Source organism: Salvelinus fontinalis, chromosome 20, assembly GCF_029448725.1.
Source record: "Salvelinus fontinalis isolate EN_2023a chromosome 20, ASM2944872v1, whole genome shotgun sequence".
NCBI lineage: Eukaryota > Metazoa > Chordata > Actinopteri > Salmoniformes > Salmonidae > Salvelinus > Salvelinus fontinalis.
Window position 1 is genome coordinate 23562064 of NC_074684.1, and position 24505 is coordinate 23586568.

At 44.1% G+C, this 24505-nt stretch overlaps 1 protein-coding gene across 1 annotated transcript in view; it reads right to left on the reverse strand.

Annotated features, from left to right (window-relative positions):
* Positions 1-24505, reverse strand: part of LOC129817545 (cyclin-dependent kinase 19-like) — a 68307-nt gene that overhangs the window by 33297 nt on the left and 10505 nt on the right. The window contains exon 2 of the mRNA XM_055872921.1: positions 22410-22485. Within this exon, the coding sequence (XP_055728896.1) occupies positions 22410-22485 (76 nt within the window). The remainder of the gene's footprint in view (positions 1-22409; positions 22486-24505) is intronic.

Below are 24505 nucleotides of genomic sequence, written 5' to 3' on the forward strand. Positions count from 1 at the left end.
GCTTAATATTGCTTATTATTGCTTAATTATACAACTGTCTTCCTTATCTATTTACGGATCTAAGGATCTTCCCCTGCATGGACATACTGCATGGACACTAACCTAAAGCATATGTCATGACAGGCCTGATGGAAACAAAACATTTTTCGGTAAACTTTCCAAATGTCGACAAAACTAAATACATTAGACAAGGTGGGCTCTTTTGTGACGGTAAAATGAATTATGCAAAAAATGTCAGTTTAAATAATAACCATCATATCGAAGTAAACTTTGAGTCACTAGATGACATGTTGTGTGGTCCTCCCACTACGACTAATCGGGAAAGCATGCCGTTTATTAGGTTACAGCTTAAATCAATTATAATTAACTCAAAAGGGTGGTGAAAGTGCATGGTGATGAGCTTGATGCTCCTTTCCAATAAATATCGAGGGTCTTATTCTGGTGACATGATAATCGATGCTTGGCTGCTGTTTGACAAATAAAAATGAACAAATGAATTAAGTCTGGGAACTGGCTCGGCAGACAGCGCTGTTGGCTGAAGGGCACGTGCCAATACCAGAGAGTGCACACTCGCAATATAATGCATTTTTTTGGTGAGAAAACCATCAGCAGAGTTGAAAATGCGATGGAAAGTCATTTAAGTTGTATTTTTTATTCGATACATGGGTATTTGAACACAAAAGGTATTTTATGTTCACTACATCATCGCACACAGCCCTTTATCTGCAACAAGTCAATTTAATGGTAGCACATCTCTGGTGGGAAAATGTGCATATTGTTCTTATGCGGATTTTAGAATATTGACATGAAAATTTGGATGGAAACCTAGCTTCTGACTGTCATTTCATCCATGGCAACCAAGTGAGAGTGCCTGCCAACACACTCCCTCTGCAAACACAACTAAAATATGGTAATGTTTACACAGTGATCAGAATGGTCGGAAGAATAGCTGACATTGGCTGGCTGACAGAGTGAATAGCAGAACTACTCGTAGACTGAGCCCAGGCAGGTCCCAGACTTAATTCATTGGACGACCATAGGATTCACAGAATATTGAGTATCAGGTGTTTCAGTGTACCGAGGCACATGTTTTCCCTGTCCCCTAGTACATGTTTTATTTTACAACATAAAGAAGATGGTAACCTCTTCATCTTTCATTAATCACTCACTCAAATCCTTCTTTACCCTCCCTCTTGTTTTCGTGGAAGAAAATAAATGTTGTGCAAATCACTGTTGTCATTGTTTTTGTCTGGAGGACATTTACCCTGGTCCCCTTGATTGTATTTAAACAAAACCCATTTGGTGATAATAAACTAAAAACAGGACTTGCTTCAAGGGAAACTGCATTTTCAAACATAGTTTCAACCCCTGATGGTCAATCTAAACTAGACCAACAACAATCTAAAACTGGTAGTTTAGATTCTCAAAATAGATTGGGTGAAATGGATGCCAGAACTGCACAATAACAATCTGTTTGGTGTTTCATTGCCAATACATTGCTCAGATTTTCTGCATGAGTCACAGACAAAATAATAAGCACCGGCAAACCTCAGGCCACACCACAGCGGTAATAGCCCACTTATGGGAAGTAGGCCTATCACCAAACACCAAATAAAAAATAAATAATTTAACCAATTCTGGTATTTTGTGTTGATTTGTGCTGATCTTAACTTTTTTGTACATAATGTTTCCGCCATTGGTTCCTATGATCGAAAAGTGTTTATGGACATCAGAACAGTGATCCCTAACCTCGAATTTTGATGAAGATTTCTACTTCAATGAGTCAGTGGCGCAGGACATACTGCTCAACCCGGACCAGGTCCTAATCCCTGACACTTGGAACATAAAGAGACAACAATATAGAGGCTGAAGTGTGGGCACCCTGATGAAACTGAAACGGCAAATAAATAAACCGCCTCTACCCTCTGTTCTATTGACGAATGTACAAACACTGGAGAACAAACTGGACAAGCTCTGTTCGAGACTATCCTATCAACGGGATCTGAAGAACTGTAATATCCTGTTTCTCGAAAACTTGGCTGAACATGGACATTGATAATATACATCTACAGTTGAAGTCGGAAGTTTACATACACTTAGGTTGGAATCATTAAAACTCGTTTTTCAACCACTCCACAAAACTCTTGAACGTGCCGTCCTTGGCCAGCTCTCCTGCTATCTCTCTCGGAATGACCTTCTTGATCCAAATCAGTCAGGTTTCAAGACTAGTCATTCAACTGAGACTGCTCTTCTCTGTATCACGGAGGCGCTCCGCACTGCTAAAGATAACTCTCTCTCCTCTGCTCTCATCCTTCTAGACCTATCGGCTGCCTTCGATACTGTGAACCATCAGATCCTCCTCTCCACCCTCTCCGAGTTGGGCATCTCCGGCGCGGCCCACGCTTGGATTGCGTCCTACCGGACAGGTCGCTCCTACCAGGTGGCGTGGCGAGAACCTGTCTCCTCACCACGTGCTCTCACCACTGGTGTCCCCCAGGGCTCTGTTCTAGGCCCTCTCCTATTCTCGCTATACACCAAGTCACTTGGCTCTGTCATAACCTCACATGGTCTCTCCTATCATTGCTATGCAGACGACACACAATTAATCTTCTCCTTTCCCCCTTCTGATGACCAGGTGGCGAATCGCATCTCTGCATGTCTGGCAGACATATCAGTGTGGATGACGGATCACCACCTCAAGCTGAACCTCGGCAAGACGGAGCTGCTCTTCCTCCCGGGGAAGGACTGCCCGTTCCATGATCTCGCCATCACGGTTGACAACTCCATTATGTCCTCCTCCCAGAGCGCTAAGAACCTTGGCGTGATCCTGGACAACACCCTGTCGTTCTCAACTAACATCAAGGCGGTGGCCCGTTCCTGTAGGTTCATGCTCTACAACATCCGCAGAGTACGACCCTGCCTCACACAGGAAGTGGCGCAGGTCCTAATCCAGGCACTTGTCATCTCCCGTCTGGATTACTGCAACTCGCTGTTGGCTGGGCTCCCTGCCTGTGCCATTAAACCCCTACAACTCATCCAGAACGCCGCAGCCCGTCTGGTGTTCAACCTTCCCAAGTTCTCTCACGTCACCCCGCTCCTCCGCTCTCTCCACTGGCTTCCAGTTGAAGCTCGCATCCGCTACAAGACCATGGTGCTTGCCTACGGAGCTGTGAGGGGAACGGCACCTCAGTACCTTCAGGCTCTGATCAGGCCCTACACCCAAACAAGGGCACTGCGTTCATCCACCTCTGGCCTGCTCGCCTCCCTACCACTGAGGAAGTACAGTTCCCGCTCAGCCCAGTCAAAACTGTTCGCTGCTCTGGCACCCCAATGGTGGAACAAACTCCCTCACGACACCAGGACAGCGGAGTCAATCCCCACCTTCCGGAGACACCTGAAACCCCACCTCTTTAAGGAATACCTAGGATAGGATAAAGTAATCTTTCTGACCCCCCCCCCCCCCCCCCCTTAAAAGATTTAGATGCACTATTGTAAAGTGGCTGTTCCACTGGATGTCATAAGGTGAATGCACCAATTTGTAAGTCGCTCTGGATAAGAGCGTCTGCTAAATGACTTAAATGTAAATGTAAATGTCTTGTTAACAAACTATAGTTTTGGCAAGTCGGTTAGGACATCTACTTTGTGCATGACACAAGTAATTTTTCAACAATTGTTTACAGACAGATTATTTAACTTATAATTGTCACGCCCTGGCCTTAGTTATCTTTGTTTTCTTTATTATTTTAGTTAGGTCAGGGTGTGACATGGGGGATGTATGTGTTTTGTAATGTCTAGGGGTTTTGTATGTTTATGGGGCAGTGTCTAGTCTAGGTGTATGTATGTCTATGGTTGCCTAGAATGGTTCTCAATTAGAGACAGCTGTCTATCGTTGTCTCTGATTGGGAACCATATTTAGGCAGCCATATTCATTAGGTAGTTCGTGGGTGATTGTCTATATGTAAGTTGCCTGTGTCTGCACTTATTGTAATTATAGCTTCACGTTCGTTTGTTGTTTTTGTATAGTTTGTTTAAGTGTTCTTCGTCTTCGTTATAATAAATAGAAGATGTATTGTTATCACAGCTGCGCCTTGGTCCTCCTCTCTTCAATGTTACGACGAACGTGACAATAATTCACTGTATCACAATTCCAGTGGGTCAGAAGTTTACATACACTAAGTTGACTGTGCTTTTAAACAGCTTGGAAAATTCCAGAAAATTACGTCATGGCTTTAGAAGCTTCTGATAGGCAAATTGACATAATTTGAGTCAATTGGAGGTGTACCTGTGGATGTACTTCAAGGCCTACCTTCAAACTCAGTGCCTCTTTGCTTGACATCATGGGAAAATCTAAAAAAATCAGCCAATACCTCAGAAAAACAATTGCAGACCTCCACAAGTCTGGTCCATCCTTGGGAGCCATTTCCAAATGCCTGACGGTCCCACGTTCATCTGTACAAACAACAGTACGCAAGTATTAACACCATGGGACCACACCGCCGTCACACCGCTCAGGAAGGAGACGCGTTCTGTCTCCTAGAGATGAACGTACTTTGGTGCGAACAGTGCAAATCAATCCCAGAACAGCAGCAAAGGACATTGTGAAGATGCTGGAGGAAACAGGTACAAAAGTATCTATATCCACAGTAAAATGAGTCCTATATCGACATAACTTGAAAGGCTGCACAGCAAGGAAGAAGCCACTGCTCCAAAACCGCCATAAAAATGCCAGACTACGGTTTGTAACTGCACATGGGGACAAAGATCGTACTTTTTGGAAAAATGCCCTCTGGTCTGATGAAACAAAAACAGAATTGTTTGGCCATAATGACCATCGTTATGTTTGGATGAAAAAGGGGGAGACTTGCAAGCCGAAAAACACCATCCCAACCGTGAAGCATTGGGGTGGCAGCATCATGTTGTGGGGGTGCTTTGCTGCAGGAGGGATGGGTGCACTTCACAAAATAGATGGCATCGTGAGGAGGGAAAATTATGTGGATATATTGAAGCAACATCTCAAGACATCAGTCAGGAAGTTAAAGCTTGGTCGCAAATGGGTCTTCCAAATGCACAATGACCCCAAGCATACTTCCAAAGTTGTCGCAAAATGGCTTAAGAACAACAAAGACAAGGTATTGGAGTGCCCGTCACAAAGCCCTGACCTCAATCCTATAGAAAATCTGTGGGCAGAACTGAAAAAGCGTGTGCGGGCCAGGAGGCCTACAAACCTGACTCAGTTACATGAGCTCTGTCAGGAGGAAGGGCCAAAATTCACCCAACTTATTGTGAGAAGCTTCTGGAAGACAACCGGAAACTTTTGACTCAAGTTAAACAATTTAAAGGTAATGCTACCAAATACTAATTGAGTGTATGTAAACTTCTGATCCACTGGGAATGTGATGAAAGAAATAAAAACTGAAATAAATCATTCTCTCTACTATTATTCTAGCGTTTCATATTCTTAAAATAAAGTGGGGATCCTAACTGACCTAAAACAGGGCATTTTTACTAGGATTAAATGTCAGGAATTTTGAAGAACTGAGTTTAAATGTTTTTGGCTAAGGTGTATGTAAACTTCCGACTTCAACTGTAGCTAGTTTTTCTATGCCCCGGCAGGACAGAATGGCAGTGTTAGGTACGCTCAAGGGGGGCGGAGTGTGTCTCTTTGTCAACAACAGCTGGTGTTCAATCTCTAATATTAAGGAAGTCTCAAGGTTCTGCTCACCTGAGTTAGAATACGTCATGATAAGCTGCAGACCATACTATTACCAAGAGAGTTTCATCTATATTTTCCATAGTCATCTATTTACCACCACAAACCGATGCTGGCACTAAGACCGCACTCAATGATCTGTATAGGGCCATAAGCAAACAACAAAATGCTCATCCAGAGGCAGCGCTCCTAGTTGCCGGTGAATTTAATGCAGGATAACTGAATTTGTTTTACCTTCTACCAGCATGTCCTTAACTCTATCCTCTTGATTCCTGCTTACAAGGAAAAACTCAGGAAGTACCAGTGACCTTCTTATTACGGAAGTGGTCTGATGAAGCGGTGCTAAGCTACAAGACTGGTTCACTAATACAGACTGGAATATGTTCCGGGACATTGATGGCATTGAGGAATTTACCACATCACTCAGTCACGGCTTCATTAATAAGTGCATCGGCAACGTCATCCCAACAGCGACCGTATGTACAGTACATATCCCAACAAGAAGCCATGGATAACAGGCAACATCCACACTGAGCTAAAAAGGCTAGAGCTGCAGCATTCAAGGAATTGGACACTAACCCGGACGCTTATGAGAAATCCCACTATGTCCTCCGATGAAACATCAAACAGGCAAAGCATCAATACAGGACTAAGATTGAATCCTCGTCGGATGTGGCAGGGCTTGCAAAGGATCACAGATTACAAAGGAAAACCCAGCCGCGAGCTGCCCAGAGACACGAGCCTACCAGATGAGCTAAATACCTTCTATGCTCGCTTCGAGGCAAGCAACACTGGACCATGCGTGAGAGCACCACCTGATGTGAGTAAAACAGCCTACACTCTTTGGGAAGGCTTTCCACTAGATGTTGAAACATTTCTCCGGGGACTTGCTTCCATTCAGCCACAAGAGCATTAGTGATGTCAGGGACTGATGTTGGGCGATTAGGCCTCGCTCACAGTCTGCGTTCCAATTCATCCCAAAACTGTTTGATGGAGTCGAGGTCAGGGCTCTGTGCCGGCCTGTCAAGTTCTTCCACACCGATCACGAAAACCATTTCTGTATGGACCTCGCTTTGTGCACAGAAAAGGGCCTTCCCCAAACTGTTGCCACAACGTTGTACGCACAGAATCGTCTATAGAACGTCATTGTATGCTGTATCATTAAGATTTCCCTTGACTGGAACTAAGGGGCCTAGCCCAAACCATAAAAAACAGCCCCAGACCATTATTCCTCCTCCATCAAACTTTACAGTTGGCACTATACATTGGGGCAAGTAGCGTTCTTCTGGCATCCACCAAACCCAGATTCGTCCGTCGGACTGCCAGATGGTGAAGTGTGATTCATCACTCCAGAGAACGTATTTCCACTGCTCCAGAGTCCAATGGCAGCGAGCTTTACACCACTCCAGCAGACGCTTGGCATTGTGCATGGTGATCTTAGGCTTGTGTGTGGCTGCTCGGCCATGGAAACCCATTTCATGAAGCTCCCGATGAACAGTTTTTACGCTGACGTTGCTTCTAGAGGCAGTTTGGAACTTGGTAGTGAGAGTTGCAACAGAGGACAGACGATTTTTGCAGGCTACGCACTTAAGCACTTGGCAGTCCCGTTCTGTGAGCTTGTGTGGCCTATCACTTCGCGGCAGAGCCGTTGTTGCTCCTAGATGTTTCCACTTCACAAAAACAGCACTTACAGTTGACCAGGGCAGAAATTTTACGAACTGACTTTTGGAAAGGTGGCATCCTTCAGGAAGGCCATTCTACTGCCAATGTTTGTCTCTGGAGATTGCATGGTGGTGTGCTCGTTTTATACACCTGTCAGCAATGGGTGTGGCTGAAATAGCGAAATCCACTAATTTGAAGGGGTGTCCACATACTTTTGTATATACAGCGCATTCGGAAAGTATTCAGACCCCTTGAAATTTTCCACATTTTGTTACGTTACGGCATTATTCTAAAATGGATTAAATTGTTTTCCCCCCCTCATCAATCTACACACCATATACACCCTAAACGCAAAGCGAAAACTGTTTTTTAGAAAGGTTTACACATTTAAAAAAAAAAACTGAAATATCAATATACATTAGAATTCAGACCCTTTACTCAGTACTTTGTTGAAGCACTTTGGCAGTGATTACAGCATCAAGTGTTATTGGGTATAACAACACTACAAGCTTGGCACACCTGTATTTGGGGAGTTTCTCTCATTCTTCTCTGCAGATCCTCTCAAGCTCTGTCAGGTTGGATGGGGAGCGTCGCTGCACAGCTATTTTAAGGTCTCTCCAGAGATGTTTGATCGGGTTCAAGTTCGAGCTCAGGCTGGGCCACTCAAGGACATTCAGAGACTTGTCCCGAAGCCACTCTGGCGTTGTCTTGGCTGTGTGCTTAGGGTTGTTGTCCTGTTGGAAGGTGAACCTTCGCCCCAGTCTGAGGTCCTGGTTTTCATCAATGATCTCTCTGTACTTTGCTCAGTTCATCTTTCCCTCAATCCTGTCTCCCAGTCCCTCTCACTGAAAAACATCCCCACAGGATGATGCTGCCACCACCATGCTACACCGTAGGGATGGTGCCAGGTTTCCTCCAGATGTGACGCTTGGCATTCAGGCCAAAGAGTTCAAACTTGATTTCATCAGACCAGATTATCTTGTTTCTCATGGTCTGAGAGTCTTAAGGTGCCTTTTGGAAAACTCCAAGCGGGCAGTCATGTGCCTTTTACCGAGGAGTGTCTTCTGTCTGGCCACTACCATAAAGGCCTGATTGGTGGAGTGCTGCAGAGATGGTTGTCCTTCTGGAAGCTTCTCCCATCTCCACAGAGGAACTCTGGAACACTGTCAGAGTGACCACCGGAGTTCTTGGTCACCTCCCTGACCAAGGTCCTTCTCCCCCGATTGCTCAGTTTGGTCTGGGCGGCCAGCTCTAGGAAGAGTCTTGGTTGTTCCAAACTTCTTCCATTTAAGAATGATGGAGGCCACTGTGTTCTTGGGGACCTTCAATGCTGCAGATTTCTTTTTGTACCCTTCCCCAGATCTGTACCTCAACACAATCCTGTCTCGGAGCTCTACGGACAATTACTTCGAACTCATGGCTTGGTTTTTGCTCTGACCATGCACTGTCAACTGTGGGATCTTATGTAGACAGGTTTGTGCCTTTCCAAATCATGTCCAATCAATTGAATGTACCACAGGTGGACTCCAATAAAGTTATAGAAACATCTTAAGGATGATCAATGGAAACAGGATGCACCTGAGCGCAATTTCGAGTCTCATAGCAAAGGGTCTGAATACTTATGTAAATAAGGTATTTCATTAAGTTTTGGATTTTTAATAAATTAGCAGAAATGTCAACAACAACAAAAATCGCTTTGTCATTATGAGTATTGTGTGTAGATTGATGAGGGACAAAGATATTTGTATCAAATTTTAGAATAAGGCTGTAAAGTAACAATATGTGGAAAAAGGAAAGAGGTCGGAATACTTTCCAAATGCACTGTATAGTGTATCATGGTCCAAAACACACCCACACAGTTGTGTAGCGGGCACGACATCACCTCTTCCCTCTCAGGAGGCTGAAAAGATTTGGCACGGGTCCTCATATCCTCAAAAAGATATACAGCTGCACCATTGAGAGCATCTTGACTGGCTGCATAACCGCTTGGTATGGCAGCTGCTTGGAATCTGACCGCAAGGCGCTACAGAGGGTAGTGGGTACGGCCCAGTACATCACTGGGGCCGAGCTCCCTGCCATGCAGGACCTCTATACCAGAAGGTGTCATAGGAAGGCCCTAAAAATTGTCAAAGACTCCAGCCACCCAAGTCATAGACTGTTGTCTCTGCTACTGCACGGCAAGCGGTACCGATGCATGAAGTCTGGAACCAACAGGACCCTGAATAGCTTCTATCCCCAAGCCATAAGACTGCTAAATAGTTTGTTAAATAGTTAACCAAATAGCTACCCGGACTATCTGCATTGACCCTTTTTGCACTAACCTTTTTGACCTTTTTGACACACGCTGCTGCTATTTTATTTATTTTACTTTTACCAGGTAAGTTGACTGAGAACACATTCTCATTTGCAGCAACGACCTGTGGAATAGTTACAGGGGAGACAAGGGGGATGAATGAGCCAATTGTAAACTGGGGATTATTAGGTGACCATGATGGTTAAGAGGGCCAGATTGGGAATTTAGCCAGGACACCGGGGTTTACACCCCTACTCTTACGATAAGTGCCATGGGATCTTTAATGACCTCAGAGAGTCAGGACACCCGTTTAACGTCCCATCCGAAAGACGGCACCCTACACAGGGCAGTGTCCCCAATCACTGCCCTGGGGCATTGGGATATTATTTATTTTTTTAGACCAGAGGAAGAGTGCCTCCTACTGGCCCTCCAACACCACTTCCAGCAGCATCTGGTCTCCCATCCAGGGACTGACCAGGACCAACCCTGCTTAGCTTCAGAAGCAAGCCAGCAGTGGTATGCAGGGTGGTATGCTATGGTTTACTATCTGTCACTTTATTCCTATTTATATGTACAGTGCTTCCAGAAAGTATTCACACCCCTTGACTTTTTCCACATTTTGTTGTGTTACATCCTGAAATTAAATTGAGATGTTTTGTTACTGGCCTACACACAATACCCCATGTTAAAATTGAAAGGGCTTGAGTCAATAAGTATTCATCCCCTTTGTTATAGCATTTGCTTAACAAGTCACATAACAAGTTGCATGAACTCACTCTGTGTGCAATAATAGAGTTTAACATGACTTTTGAATGACTACCTCATCTCTGTACTCCACACATACACTTATCTATAAGGTCCCTCAGTCGAGCCGTGAATTTCAAACACATATTCAACCACAAAGACCAGAGAGGTTTTCCAATGCCTCGCAAAGAAGGGCACCTATTGGTAGATGGGTAAAAAAAGAAGGAAAAAAAGCAGACATTGAATATCCCTTTGAGCATGGCAAAGTTATTATTTAGGCTTTGGATGGTGTATCACTACACCCAGTCACTACAAAGATACAGGCGTCCTTCCTAACACAGTTGCCAGAGAGGAAGGAACCCGTTCAGACATTTCATCATGAGGCCAATGGTGACTTTAAAACAGTGTAATGGCTGTGATAGGAGAAAACTGAGGATGGATCAACAACGTTGTAGTTAACACAAAATACTAACCTAATTGACAGAGTGAAAAAAATGGTAAGACTGTACAGAATAAAAATATTCCAAAACATGCATCCTATTTGCAACAATGCACTAAAGTAATACTGTAAAAATGTGGCAAAGTAATTCACTTCTTGTCCTGATACAAAGTGTTATGTTTGGGGCAAATCCAATACACATTACTGAGTACCCCACTCCATATTTTCAAGTATAGTGGTGGTTGCATGTGTGTATGCTTGTAATCGTTAAGGACTGGGGAGTTTTAAGTATAAAAAAAACAGATTGGAGCTAAGCACAGGCAAAATCCTAGAGGAAAACCTGGTTCCGTCTGCTTTCCACCAGACACTGGGAGATGAATCCACCGTTCAGCAGGACAATAACCTAAAACACAAGGCCAAACCTACCCTGGAGTTGTTACCAAGAAGACAGTGAATGTTCCTGAGTTGCCGAGTTACAGTTTTGACTTAAATCTACTTGAAAATCTATGGCAAGACCTGAAAAGAGCTTGAATAATTTTGAAAATAATCAGGGCAAACATTGCACAATCCAGGTGTGGAAAGCTCTTAGGGACTAAGGCAGAAAGACTCACAGCTGTAATCGTTGCTAAAAATGATTCTAACAAGTATTGACACAGGGCGTTGAATGTTTATGTAATGAAGATATATTAGTGTTTTTTTTCATAAATCTTTTACATTACATTTACATTTACATTTAAGTCATTTAGCAGACGCTCTTATCCAGAGCGACTTACAAATTGGTGCATTCACCTTATGATATCCAGTGGAACAACCACTTTACAATAGTGCATCTAAATCTTTTAGGGGGGGGGGGGTTAGAAGGATTACTTTATCCTATCCTAGGTATTCCTTAAAGAGGTGGGGTTTCAGGTGTCTCCGGAAGGTGGTGATTGACTCTGCTGACCTGGCGTCGTGAGGGAGTTTGTTCCACCATTGGGGTGCCAGAGCAGCGAACAGTTTTGACTGGGCTGAGCGGGAACTGTACTTCCTCAGAGGTAGGGAGGCGAGCAGGCCAGAGGTGGATGAACGCAGTGCCCTTGTTTCGGTGTAGGGCCTGATCAGAGCCTGAAGGTACGGAGGTGCCGTTCCCCTCACAGCTCCGTAGGCAAGCACCATGGTCTTGTAGCGGATGCGAGCTTCAACTGGAAGCCAGTGGAGAGAGCGGAGGAGCGGGGTGACGTGAGAGAACTTGGGAAAGTTGAACACCAGACGGGCTGCGGCGTTCTGGATGAGTTGTAGGGGTTTAATGGCACAGGCAGGGAGCCCAGCCAACAGCGAGTTGCAGTAATCCAGACGGGAGATGACAAGTGCCTGGATTAGGACCTGCGCCGCTTCCTGCGTGAGGCAGGGTCGTACTCTGCGAATGTTGTAGAGCATGAACCTACAGGAACGGGTCACCGCCTTGATGTTAGTTGAGAACGACAGGGTGTTGTCCAGGATCACGCCAAGGTTCTTAGCACTCTGGGAGGAGGACACAATGGATTTGTCAACCGTGATGGCGAGATCATGGAACGGGCAGTCCTTCCCCGGGAGGAAGAGCAGCTCCGTCTTGCCGAGGTTCAGCTTGAGGTGGTGATCCGTCATCCACACTGATATGTCTGCCAGACATGCAGAGATGCGATTCACCACCTGGTTATCAGAGGGGGGAAAGGAGAAGATTAATTGTGTGTCGTCTGCATAGCAATGATAGGAGAGACCATGTGAGGATATGACAGAGCCAAGTGACTTGGTGTATAGCGAGAATAGGAGAGGGCCTAGAACAGAGCCCTGGGGGACACCAGTGGTGAGAGCACGTGGTGCGGAGACAGATTCTCGCCACGCCACCACTTTTACAAATGTTTTTCTTCCACTTTGATATTAGTGTATTTTGTATCAATCGTTAACAAAAAATTACACTTAAATCCATTTGATCCCACTTTGTATCACAATTTTTGAGGGAAAAAGTCAAAGGGTGTGAATATTTTCTGAAGGCACTGTACATATCTACCTCAGTTACCTCGTACCCCTGCACATGGACTCGGTACTGATACCCCTTGTATATAACCAAGTTATAGTTACTCATTGTGTTTCTATTATTACTTTTATTATTACGTGTTTTACTTTTCTAATATTTCTCTATTTTCTATCTCTCTTTATTGTTGGGAAGGGCACGTAACTAAGCATTTCACTGTTAGTCCACACCAGTTGTTTACGAAGCATTTGATGACTAGAATTTGATTTGATTTGACTAGGCCTTAGGGTTGCAAAATTCTGCGAACTTTCGATAAATTCCTTGGTTTTCCAGAAATCCTGGTTGGAGGATTCCGAACGTCCTGCTTATTCCCTCCTGATAACGAGAATCTTCCAACACTGACTGAGTTTGAGAGAGAACAGAGAATGACACATCTAAAGATATGTTTAATATAATGCTACTACTGTATCTAGTAAAAGTTGTGAGCGAAAAAGGCCTGAGAACTCACTGAGAAACCCCATCAACTACATAGACAAAGGTCCCATATGGCTCAATTGGTAGAGCATGGCGCTTGCAATGCCAAGGTTGTGGGTTTGATTCCCTCGGGGGACCAGTATGGATAATGTATGCACTCACTACTGTAAGCCACTCTGGATAAGATAAATTACTCAAATGCAAAAATTATAAACTCACTGACTGACCTGAGTGAAAGTGAGCATTTGTTCTTTAGGAAGGCTGTGAGCCACTCTGAGGCCTTCATTTAGTACAGGTCAGTAGACTTTCGGAGGACTTTTATCTAAACATGGTCTGCTTTGTCACAGTGGTTTAAGGGGTGAGCGAGGTTGAACTTGAATCCTCCCTAACTGGTCTAGAATACATTACGCAACCAGCAGCTTTAAGCTCTCATTCAACAACCAGCTCAATGGCAGTGCACAGTGCAATGGGGACATGTGGATCCTTTGATCCAGATGACTTGCAGGACCCTGCCTAATTCAATACAATGAATATGCATGTAATCTGGTTTCGTGTCAGACACATTACCCCAAAACGACTACAGGTGAGGAAACATTACCCAACACATTATGTAAAAGCCTGAATAAATTAATTCAAAAGATTGATCAATTTCAAAAAGGTACAGTACATTCAGTTCTTAAACTATTTTGCATGTAATGATTTTTCCACAACTTCTGAAGGGACATACCAACACGGAATAAGTAAAAAAGATCCTCAAGCCATTTGAATGCACAAAACCAATAACACATGGCAACAAATCCTCCCTCAAGTCAGTCGTGAATGTGGCAAGCCAAACGTTAAACTCTAGCACAGTTAGAGTTTATGGGGGACCGGGGGGTTGTTGGTGACACAAAGAGTCTATTGTTCTGTTTAAGCGAAGCTGGTCTGAGAGACTTTGAGCAAAATCCATTTCTTGTGGCTCTTAACTTCAGCTGGCGAACCTCAAGGTGTTTTGGTCTGATGATGAGAGCCTCCTGTTGCACTGCTCACATCCGGCTTCACCTGTATTCCACATCTGAGCTCTGGACCCCCTGACTGACGCCTTGCCTTGACAGCTGTTCCCTTCCCTGGCCTTTCGGGGCTAGGGTCCACCTTCTGGGGTTCCCTCACCTGACTAGACCCATCTGGATGCATTCTTTGAGAACATTAATGTTATCATGTGCTATTATCAGCTTCCAGGGGTAGGAGACATAGTGTGAGATCAGATAGTAGAATAACATAATGGAAACTCAACTCCATCCAGCTATATGTCTACGGAGTTGAGTTGAGCCGAGTGTACCGCTATAAAGTTGGCGACTTCAAACTTGCACTACCACTCAACACTTCTATAAATATCCATTATTTAGCGCTTACTGTGTACCTGTATTTGTCCTGATTTTTATAGAGCAGCGGTATTCAACCATGGGTCTGTGGCCACCTAGGGGTCCGTGGAGGTACAGCAGGGGGTCCACGAAAATTTTTATCAAAAGTGTATAATTATTATATATATATATTTTTATCAAATCAAATTCAATTTGTCACATGCTTTGTAAACAAGTCTAGATTAACAGTGAAAAATGCTTACTTACGGGTCCTTTTCCAACAATGCCGAGTTAAAGATAAAGATAAAGATAAAGATCAAAAAATATATAGAAATAGTGACACGAGGAATAAATACACAGTAAATAACAATAACGAGTAACAAATAACATGGCTATACACAGGTAGTACCAGTACCAAGTCAATGTGCAGGGGTACGAGGTGATTAAGGTAGCTATGTACACTGAACAAAAATATAAACGCAACATGCCACAATTTCAAATATTTGACTGAGTTACAGTTCATATAAGGAAATCAGTCATTTGAAATGAATTAATTAGGCCCTAATCTATGGATTTCATATGACTGGGAATATAGAGATGCATCTGTTGGTCACAGATTCCTTAAAAAAAAAGTAGGGGCATGGATCAGAAAACCAGTCAGTATCTGGTTTGACCACCATTTGGCTCATACAGCGTGACACATCTCCTTCCCATAGAGTTGATCAGGCTCTTGATTGTGGCCTGTGGAATGTTGTCCCACTCCTCTTCAATGGCTGTGCGAAGTTGATGGATATTGGCAGTAACTCGAACATGCTGTCGTACACGTTGATCCAGGGCATCCCAAACATGCTCAATGGGTGACATGGAAGAACTTGGACAGTTTCAGGAATTGTGTACAGATCCTTGTGACATGGGCCTGTGCATTATCATGCTGAAACATGAGGTGATGGCGGCGTATGAATAGGACAACAATGGGCATCAGGATCTCATCACGGTATCTCTGTACATTCCAATTGCCATCGATAAAATGCAATTGTGTTCGTTGTCTATAGCTTATGCGTGCCCATGCCATAACCCCACCGCCACCATGGGGCACTTGGTTTACAACGTTGACATCAGCAAACCGCTCGCCCACACGACGCCACATACACTGTCTGCCATCTGCCCGGTACAGTTGACACCTGGATTCATCCGTGACGAGCACACCTCTCCAGCGTGCCAGTGGCCATCAAAGGTGAGCATTTGTCCAATGAAGTCGGTTACGATGTTGAGCTGCAGTCAGGTCAAGACCCTGGTGAGGATGACGAGCACGCAGATGAGCTTCCCTGAGAAGGTCCGGAGCCTCCAGCGACGGCCTCCAGTCCGGAGTCTCCAGCGACGGTCCCCAGTCCGGAGATTCCAGCGACGGTCTACAGTCCGGAGCCTTCAGCGACGGTTACCAGTCCGGAGCCTCCAGCGACGGTCCCCAGTCCGGAGCCTCCAGCGACGGTCCCCAGACCGGGGTCCGCAACGAGGGTGCCCAGTCCGGGGGCCGCAACGAGGGTCCCCAGTCCGGGGTCGGCGACGAGGGTCCCCGCATCAGAGATGCCACCAAAGTGGGGTGAGCCAGTGGTGGAGCGGGGTCTGCGTCCCGCACCTGAGCCGCCACCGCAGATAGATAACCACCCAGACCCTCCCCTATAGGTTCAGGTTTTGCGGCCAGAGCCCGCACCTTTGGGGGGGGGGGGGGGTTCTGTCACGCCCTGACCTTAGAGAGCCTTTTTATGTCTCTATTTGGTTTGGCCAGGGTGTGATTTGGGGTGGGCATTCTATGTTTTTGTTTTCTATGATTTTGTATTTCTATGTTTTGGCCGGGTATGGTTCTCAATCAGGGACAGCTGTCTATCGTTGTCTCTGATTGGGAACCATACTTAGGTAGCCCTTTTCCCTCCTTTCAGTGTGGGAAGTTAACTTTGTTTGTGGCACATAGCCCTTAAGCTTCACGGTTGTTTTGTATTGTTTATTGTTTTTGTTGGCGTCATTCAAATAAAAGTAATGTACGCTGACCACGCTGCACCTTGGTCCACTTCCTTTGACGGCTGTGACATTCTGACAGTTTGTGCAGAAATTCTCCGGTTATGCGATCGCGCAGGTGAAGAAGCCGGATGTGGAGGTCCTGGGCTGGCGAGGTTACATGTGCTCTGAGGCCAGTTGGACGTACTGACAAGTTCTCTGAAATGATGTTGTATGCAGCTTATGGTAGAAATTAACATTCAATTATCTGGCAACCGCTCTGGTGGACATTCTTGCAGTCAGCATGCTCCCTCAAAACTTGAGACATCTGTGGCCTTGTGTTGTGTGACAAAACTGCACATTTTAGAGTGGCCTTTTATTGTCCCTAGCACAAGGTGCACTTTTGTAATGACCATCCTGTTTAATCAGCTTCTTGATATGCCACACCTGTCAGGTGGATTATCTTGGCAAAGGAGAAATGCTCACTAACAGGGATATAAACAAATTTGTGCACAAAATTTGACAGAAATAAGCTTTTTTTGCATATGTAAAATTATTTCAGCTCATGAAACATGGGAACAACACTTTACATGTTGCGTTTATATTTTTGTTCAGTGCACATATACAGTGCCTTGAGGAAGTATTCACACCCCTTGACTTTTTCCATATTTTATTGTGTTACAGCCTGAATTTAAAATTGATTAAATGTATATTTCTTGTCACTGGCCTACACACCAAAAAAAGTCAAGGGGTGTGAATCCTTTCTGAAGGCACTGTAGGTATGGGTAAAGTAACTAGGCAACAGGATAGATAATAGACGGTAGCTGCAGCGTATGTAGTGAGTGTGAAAGTGTGTGTGCGAGAGAGTGTGTGCGTGTCCTCCGTATACATGTGTGCGCATGTTGTGTGTGTGGTCGTATGTAATGTTTGTGTGTGTGTGTATACAGTATATGTGTGTGTTGGGGTGTCAGTGTAAGTTTGTGTGTGTGGGGGTAGAATCCAGTATGTGTGCATAGAGTCAATGCAAGAGAGTTAGTGCAAAAGGGTCAATGTAGGTAGTCTGGGTAGCCATTTGATATCTAGCAGTCTTGTCTAGCAGTCTTATGGCTTGTGGGTAGAAGCTATTCAAGGTCCTGTTGGTTCCAGGCTTGGTGCACTGGTCTTGCTTCCCGTGCGGTAGCAGAGAGAGCAGTCTATGGCTTGGGTGGCTAGAGTCTTCGAATTTAGACCTTTCTCTGACACTGCCTGATATATAGGTCCTGGATGGCAGGGAGCTCGGCCCCAATGATGTACTGGGCCGTATTCACCACCCTCTGTAGCGCGTTGCAGTCAGGTGCCTTGAAGTTGACGTACCAAGCAGCGATGCAGCCATTCAAGGTGCTCTCAATGGTGAAGCTGTAGAACTTTTTGAGGATCTGAGGGTCCATGCCAAATCTTTTCAGCCTCCTAAGGGGGAAGAGGTGCTGTCGTGCCCTCTTCACAACTGTGTGGGTGTGTGTGGACCATGTTCATTTCTCAACTCAACTATGTAGACATGTTAATTACTTAGTAATTCCACCAATGTACTTGAAGCTCTCGACCCACTCCACTACAGCCCCATCGATGTGGATGGGGGCGTGCTCGCCCCTCTGTTTCCTGTAGTCCACGATCAGTTCCTTTGTCTTGCTGACATTGAGGGAGAGGTTGTTGTCCTGGCACCACACGGCCAGGTCTCTGACCTCCTCCCTATAAGCTGTCTCATCGTTGAGGGAGAGGTTGTTGTCCTGGCACCACACTGCCAGGTCTCTGACCTCCTCCCTATAAGCTGTCTCATCATTGAGGGAGAGGTTGTTGTCCTGGCACCACACTTCCAGGTCTCTGACCTCCTCCCTATAAGCTGTCTCATCGTTGTTGGTGATCCGGCCTACCAGCGTCGTATCGTCAGCAAACTTGATGATGGTGTTGGAGTCGTGCACGGCCACGCAGTCATGGGTGAACAGGGAGTACAGGAGTGGACTAAGCAAACACCCCTGAGGGGCCCCTGTGTTGATGGTTAGCGTGGCAGATGTGTTGTTGCCTACCCTCACCGCCTGCGGGCGGCCCGTCAGGAAGTCCAGGATCCAGTTGTAGAGAGAGTTGTTCAGTCCAAGGGTCCTGAGCTTGGAGGGGACTATAGTATTGAATGTGAGCTGTAGTCCATGAACAGTATTTTTACATATATATTCCTTTTGTTCAGGTGAAAATGTCAACAAAAACATATGTATATATCGCTATCAACAACAGAATAAACACATTATGAACTACATACCTACAGTAGAAAAGAAGATATCTTCTTTCTAATGATGTGAACTTCATTTCTCAACTCCTAATTGTGAGCAAATTACACTCATTGGAGCCAATTACACTCACTGGAATATCTGACATAGGCTTTGAAAAAGCATCGGCGAATAGGCTAGCAGTGTGGCAAGTGCCGCTGGCTGCTGATAAGATGTCTTGACTTGGACATATATCTTTGCCAACACATCGCTAACCTTTGTTTAACCAGCTAAACAGCTGCTCTTAGTGAAAATGTGTTTGGAGTTACCTTTCTAGCTAATAGTGTCGAACATGTTATGTTAGACACTCGTCTCAACTCAACTCCGTAGAGATCTATTGACGGAGTTGAGTTTGCACAGCTACCTAAAAACACGTATTTTCTGATACAGAGCCATAGCTACCTGAAAACACTTGTTTTCTGATACAGAGCCACTGCTTTCCTCCATTCCCATCTGGCTGAGGGCATCCACGGGGTCTGGGTCAATCCCATGGCAATGCCAAAAAGAAAAGGTAAGCAATTTAAATTCCTGAATTGACCTGTGGGCAATTTTACAGCACCGTGTTAAAAGCATCAACAGTATTACAAGTTATGAAAGTCATGAGTCACCTTTCCATGACAGGAAGCCAGCCAGTGGTGACACAGGGCTGACTAATCCAACAGTTTATAGTACAATGAATAAGAATCCGAGATCACATAAAGGAATAATTGTCCGTGGGGTCAGAACTCTGTGCTCTCTGACAGTTCAGTCTGCTGTAGCACAAACTAGAAGACAGCGCCAGGAGAGAGAGAACAGCAGAGCAGTAACCGAGTCGGTTACACATGATCATAGCCCAGGATGATTGGATCCACTGTGAAGAGAGACAGGGATAGGTGTGTTGTGGAAACAGAACAGACTAGACACGCAAGCTAGATGACCAATACTGGGTCAGATCACCAACTAAACACCCATATTTACTTTCTGTAGACAGGGCCAGATGGACCTATTCCAGTCATTCAGTCCATTTCTGCAGTACTGTGCAGTCGGAGCTGAGGCAGCGGTTTGTAACCAACACACACCCGCACCTCTGTTCAAATTAAGACTCCTTATTTACCTAACCTCCAAATGGAGATGAAATGAACTATTCTGTTGACAGTCTATAGAGCACTAATAATGTGTCGTCCCCCCCCCCACCCCCACCCCCACCATACCAATAACCATTTATTCTTTAAGATTAGTCAGCCAAACAATAATACACACATTCTATCTACTTTCACAGTGGGTAGTCAATCATCATCCACTGAGTAAGTTTGGCTGTATTGTAGGTAGAAACACAGCAGGTTTGTAACCACAACAACTAGTGTACTACAATACAACATTCTGACAATGTTGACAATCATATAGCTGACAATCATATAGCACATTCCCAGAGAAGTTGGTAGGTGGAAAACTGACGTACATACTGTAACATTAAATAACCCAGTCAGCTCACCTGTCACAAGGACCACATTCTGATGATCTGCTGTTCCTCACAGAGAACTAGATGAATGACACACAGATATGGCTTCAGATGACACTCACCTCTCAGCACAAATAGCCTAATAACACTCTCCTACAGTATTATGTGTTAGCAATAATCCCCATGTACACTTAAAGAGTATCTGCCTTCCTGTTTTTAGATAAGGCTACACTAGCGCTGAAAGTAAACCAACGCAGTATGTGTTCTTGGACTGCTTATTGCTTAACCCTTTACACTCGTACCTATATACGGGTTGAAAATGGCAGATTTGGCCACTGATAAAAGCCTAAAATGGAACGTACTGACTGTACAGTAACATGCTATACATGACACCAGAGCTCAAGCCCTGCACTTCACAGCGCTATATAGGTTTTTTGTTGTTTGAGTGAGGGAAATGCTTTAATTTAAGAGGAAACAATGTATTTTGATAGATGAGATGTTGAGGATTATAATAAATATGCTTTGATGTCATACAAGCAAGCCAGACATCCTAGAATCCAAATGTGTACTTCACATCTCCAAATCATAAAAGTAATGTCATATACAGTGTCAACGTTTATGATCACTAGGTTTGATGTACAGTTACAAGATGACATGTCGTCATACTGGGTTGTTCTGAACAGAATGAGCCTGTTTGTTTATTGTGAAGACGATTTGCCACAGCGCACACACCTGAATGCACTCATGAGTCCTTTCTATGTGCACCAAAATTATGATCTGTTACTCTGAATTGCCCTGTGAAAGCCTAACACTGTATGATCGTATTTTATAACTTAGCTAGTCATGTTGGCAACAGAACAAGCTTTCAATGATGCCCACCTGATCCAGATTGTGATTTATAATGGGCTGTTGTTGTTCCAAACAAAATAACTACCCGTGTGCTTGTCCTGGTTCCTCAATGGCACAGCTAGGAGAGCAAAAAAAAGCACCTTATTATTGAAAAGGGCATGAAAACTGCTTAACTGTGCACACTGTGGAGAGGTGTGTGACCACAAGGAGACCAGTTCGTCTTCACTCAAGTCCTTCTTTTGTCTTATCTTGCTCCTACTCCACATTTTCCAGGAATAGTCTTATCATGTTACTGAATATATCCAGAGTATTTTCAGATTTCGTTATCAACAAACGCGGTGAATAGTACAGTAAATGTAAAATGCACATAAAATCCCCAGTGTAATGTTTGGATTCAGTCTTGTGAACTGTTGTGTCCTCAACTTTGGTATTATAATTTCCCCAAAATCTCAAAACTGTGCCCTTTAAATTGATACCATGGTTATGCATATGCTTTTCATATTTCTTATTTAAGAAACATTTCAGTTTAGCCCTATCCATATGGGCCAATTCCCACGAGTGTAAAGGGTTAACACTGGGTTAGGAATAACCTAAAGAGCATGTGAAAAATTAAAAGTGACAGCTGAGTGTACGCAAAGAGTAGCTGGGTGGATGGCCTATTCACAAGGGAACTTGTTTGTGTGTGTTTATCTATTTGCAGAGAGATCGTATTAGTTAACATATTGAAGGCCTGAACTCTACACAGCAGATATGTGGGAGCCATAAAATGTGCAGACCTTTACTGTTCTCCTACAGTGTGTATCTTGCCAAGCACTGTATCTTGCCAAGTACTGGCATATATCATGTTTACATGGCCATGGTGATGTCTCTATTGCTTATGCCTCCGCCATTAGGAACACTGCACCATGCAGATACAACTCTTGGCCTATTACAATCCTGGAAGCACATCAGCGCAGGATTACACTCTACAGTCAAAGTAGAACAGTTCTTAGAACAGTCCTTAGGTTTCTACTCGTTTATATAGCATCAGCTGAGGCTAGAGCCAAGTGATGGCATGGTGCAGCGACTACACATAAGACCTTATTGTAGGAGACAGAAAGCACAGTAGAAAGGAAAATAGCATTGATAGGAGAAAGGACAAATTAAAGGACAAAACAGCGCCTTTAAGCAGTATCTTAACTTACAGCGATTTCCCTGCAAGCAGACATCGATATTCCTGTGCCTTCAATTTGTTTCAGTGCATATTCCTTCTCATCTTCCCTGCAAAGAAAGAGACATAAGGGGAAAAATCAGCACATCACTTTATTTATTTGGCAAGTATGTAACAACACCGTAAACTCACGTTCTTGAACAACATAGATTAGTGAAATAGAGTTTCAGGTATTGAAGGTCGCGTGTTTATGAGCAACAGTAAGATAGAACAGGGGATATGAAAATGATGGAGATGGACTGCTCTTGCTTGACGTGTTCTTATGGAACAGTAGAATCCCTGCCATTATCAATATCCTCTGGCTGAAGAAGACAGCTATTCCCTCTCCACGGGCATGCTCTGTTTTTGAGTGCAGCCTCTCTCCAGAGCAAGCATAATTATCTATCCACCCTGCATTTCGCCACCCCCCTCAATGCAAACACATGCTCTGGCTTCATCATAGCCTTCACACCGAGCTGGTCGTTTTCCTTCTCATAACACACACAGTGCAGAATCAGAATGGATTTTAAATATGATTTTATTTAATAAATGCAGTGTCAGGACAAATCCCAGGGCTTTTTTTCTTGACATTCTGAGGGTATTTATGTGCCCTTGTAAAAATCTGTTGGTGGTGGAAAAAGGCATTGAAGACATGTAGCTGACAATTAAGAAATGTTAGATGTATTGTGGTGTGCACACATACAGCAGCACACTGTGAAGTAGGGAATTATGGATTATCTGAGATAAGCAGTATCCTTCTAGAAAGGGAACTTACCCCAACATTGAAGACCAAATATGTACAACAAAAGCTGATTTGTTTAATGAGAATCTGTGTCTGTATGTATATGTGTGTGTGTGGTACCTACATCAAACATGACATCACCAACTGGCCTACTTAAGAATGGGTAATGGGCATTCAATAGTGGTGGTTTCAGGCTGGAGGTTTCAGACACTACTATCTCACATCTGATTTTGACTGATCTTCAACACTGTTTTAATGGATGTTTAGGTCTGTGATAAAACAGCCTTGATTGCTCATGAATATGGATTTACTGTAGCCATCTAAGCCTTCTGATTAATTAAGCAATGGACACAAAAGACAGACAAACAACCACTCTAATTTCTCATGCCCTATAAACATAGCACTTTATTATCATGAACAACACACAACACAGAGGACTGCCAAGTCCAAAAAGTGCTAATGCACAGACAAACACAGGAACACAGTGTGAGTTGGAGGGGTAGAGGGGTACAATTGCATTTATTTGTCTTATTTTTTTACCATTTACACCAAACATATTTTTCATAATAAGCTCCACCACACAACGGGGATGGTGCATTACAGCTGTTCTGGGCATTCACATTCGATTAGTGTGCAGAGATTCCTGGAGGAGCTGGCAGGGGTCCAGAGTGGGTAGAGCTGTCGCACAGTCCAAAGGCTGCATATTGGGTTTCTCAACAAGCCTGCATGGCCCCTACACTCATCTGGCCACAAGCCTGATTCATGTTCCCAATCACATATATGAAGATAGAGACACTCCCTGTTCTCTGTTTACAGAGAGAAAGCTTGTCTTCACACCTCATCAAAGTGCTACTTCTGCTATTTATTGCAGACAGTGGGAAAACCTTGCGGAAAAACCAACAAAAACTAAATTGGCTCAATATGACAGTTCTTCCACTGACAGTTCTATACGACAACATTTTTTACATCTACTTGGCTAAACTTTGCATGAAGAATGTTTATATTCTTAACCAGCAAGGATGGATCATTCTTCATGTCTTATGTGGTGCACATGAAACTAATTTTAAAACCTTAGCAGTGCCTTTATGATAATAGATGAGATGCGATCACAAAATACAGTGACTGGCTGCTGCGCATTAGTTTTCTTTAACATGCTGTTCAACTAGACTCTCTATAAGGGATTGAAGAGCAAGCATTTGCAACTAAAATGCTAGGCCTACTGCACCACCCCTGAAAGAATGCATCACTGAAAAATCCTCATCAGCAACAACAATGATGACGATGATGCTTGGGCTATGTCTCAGTTTCTAGGCAATTCCATGTAACGGAATTATGCTAAGACTCCGATT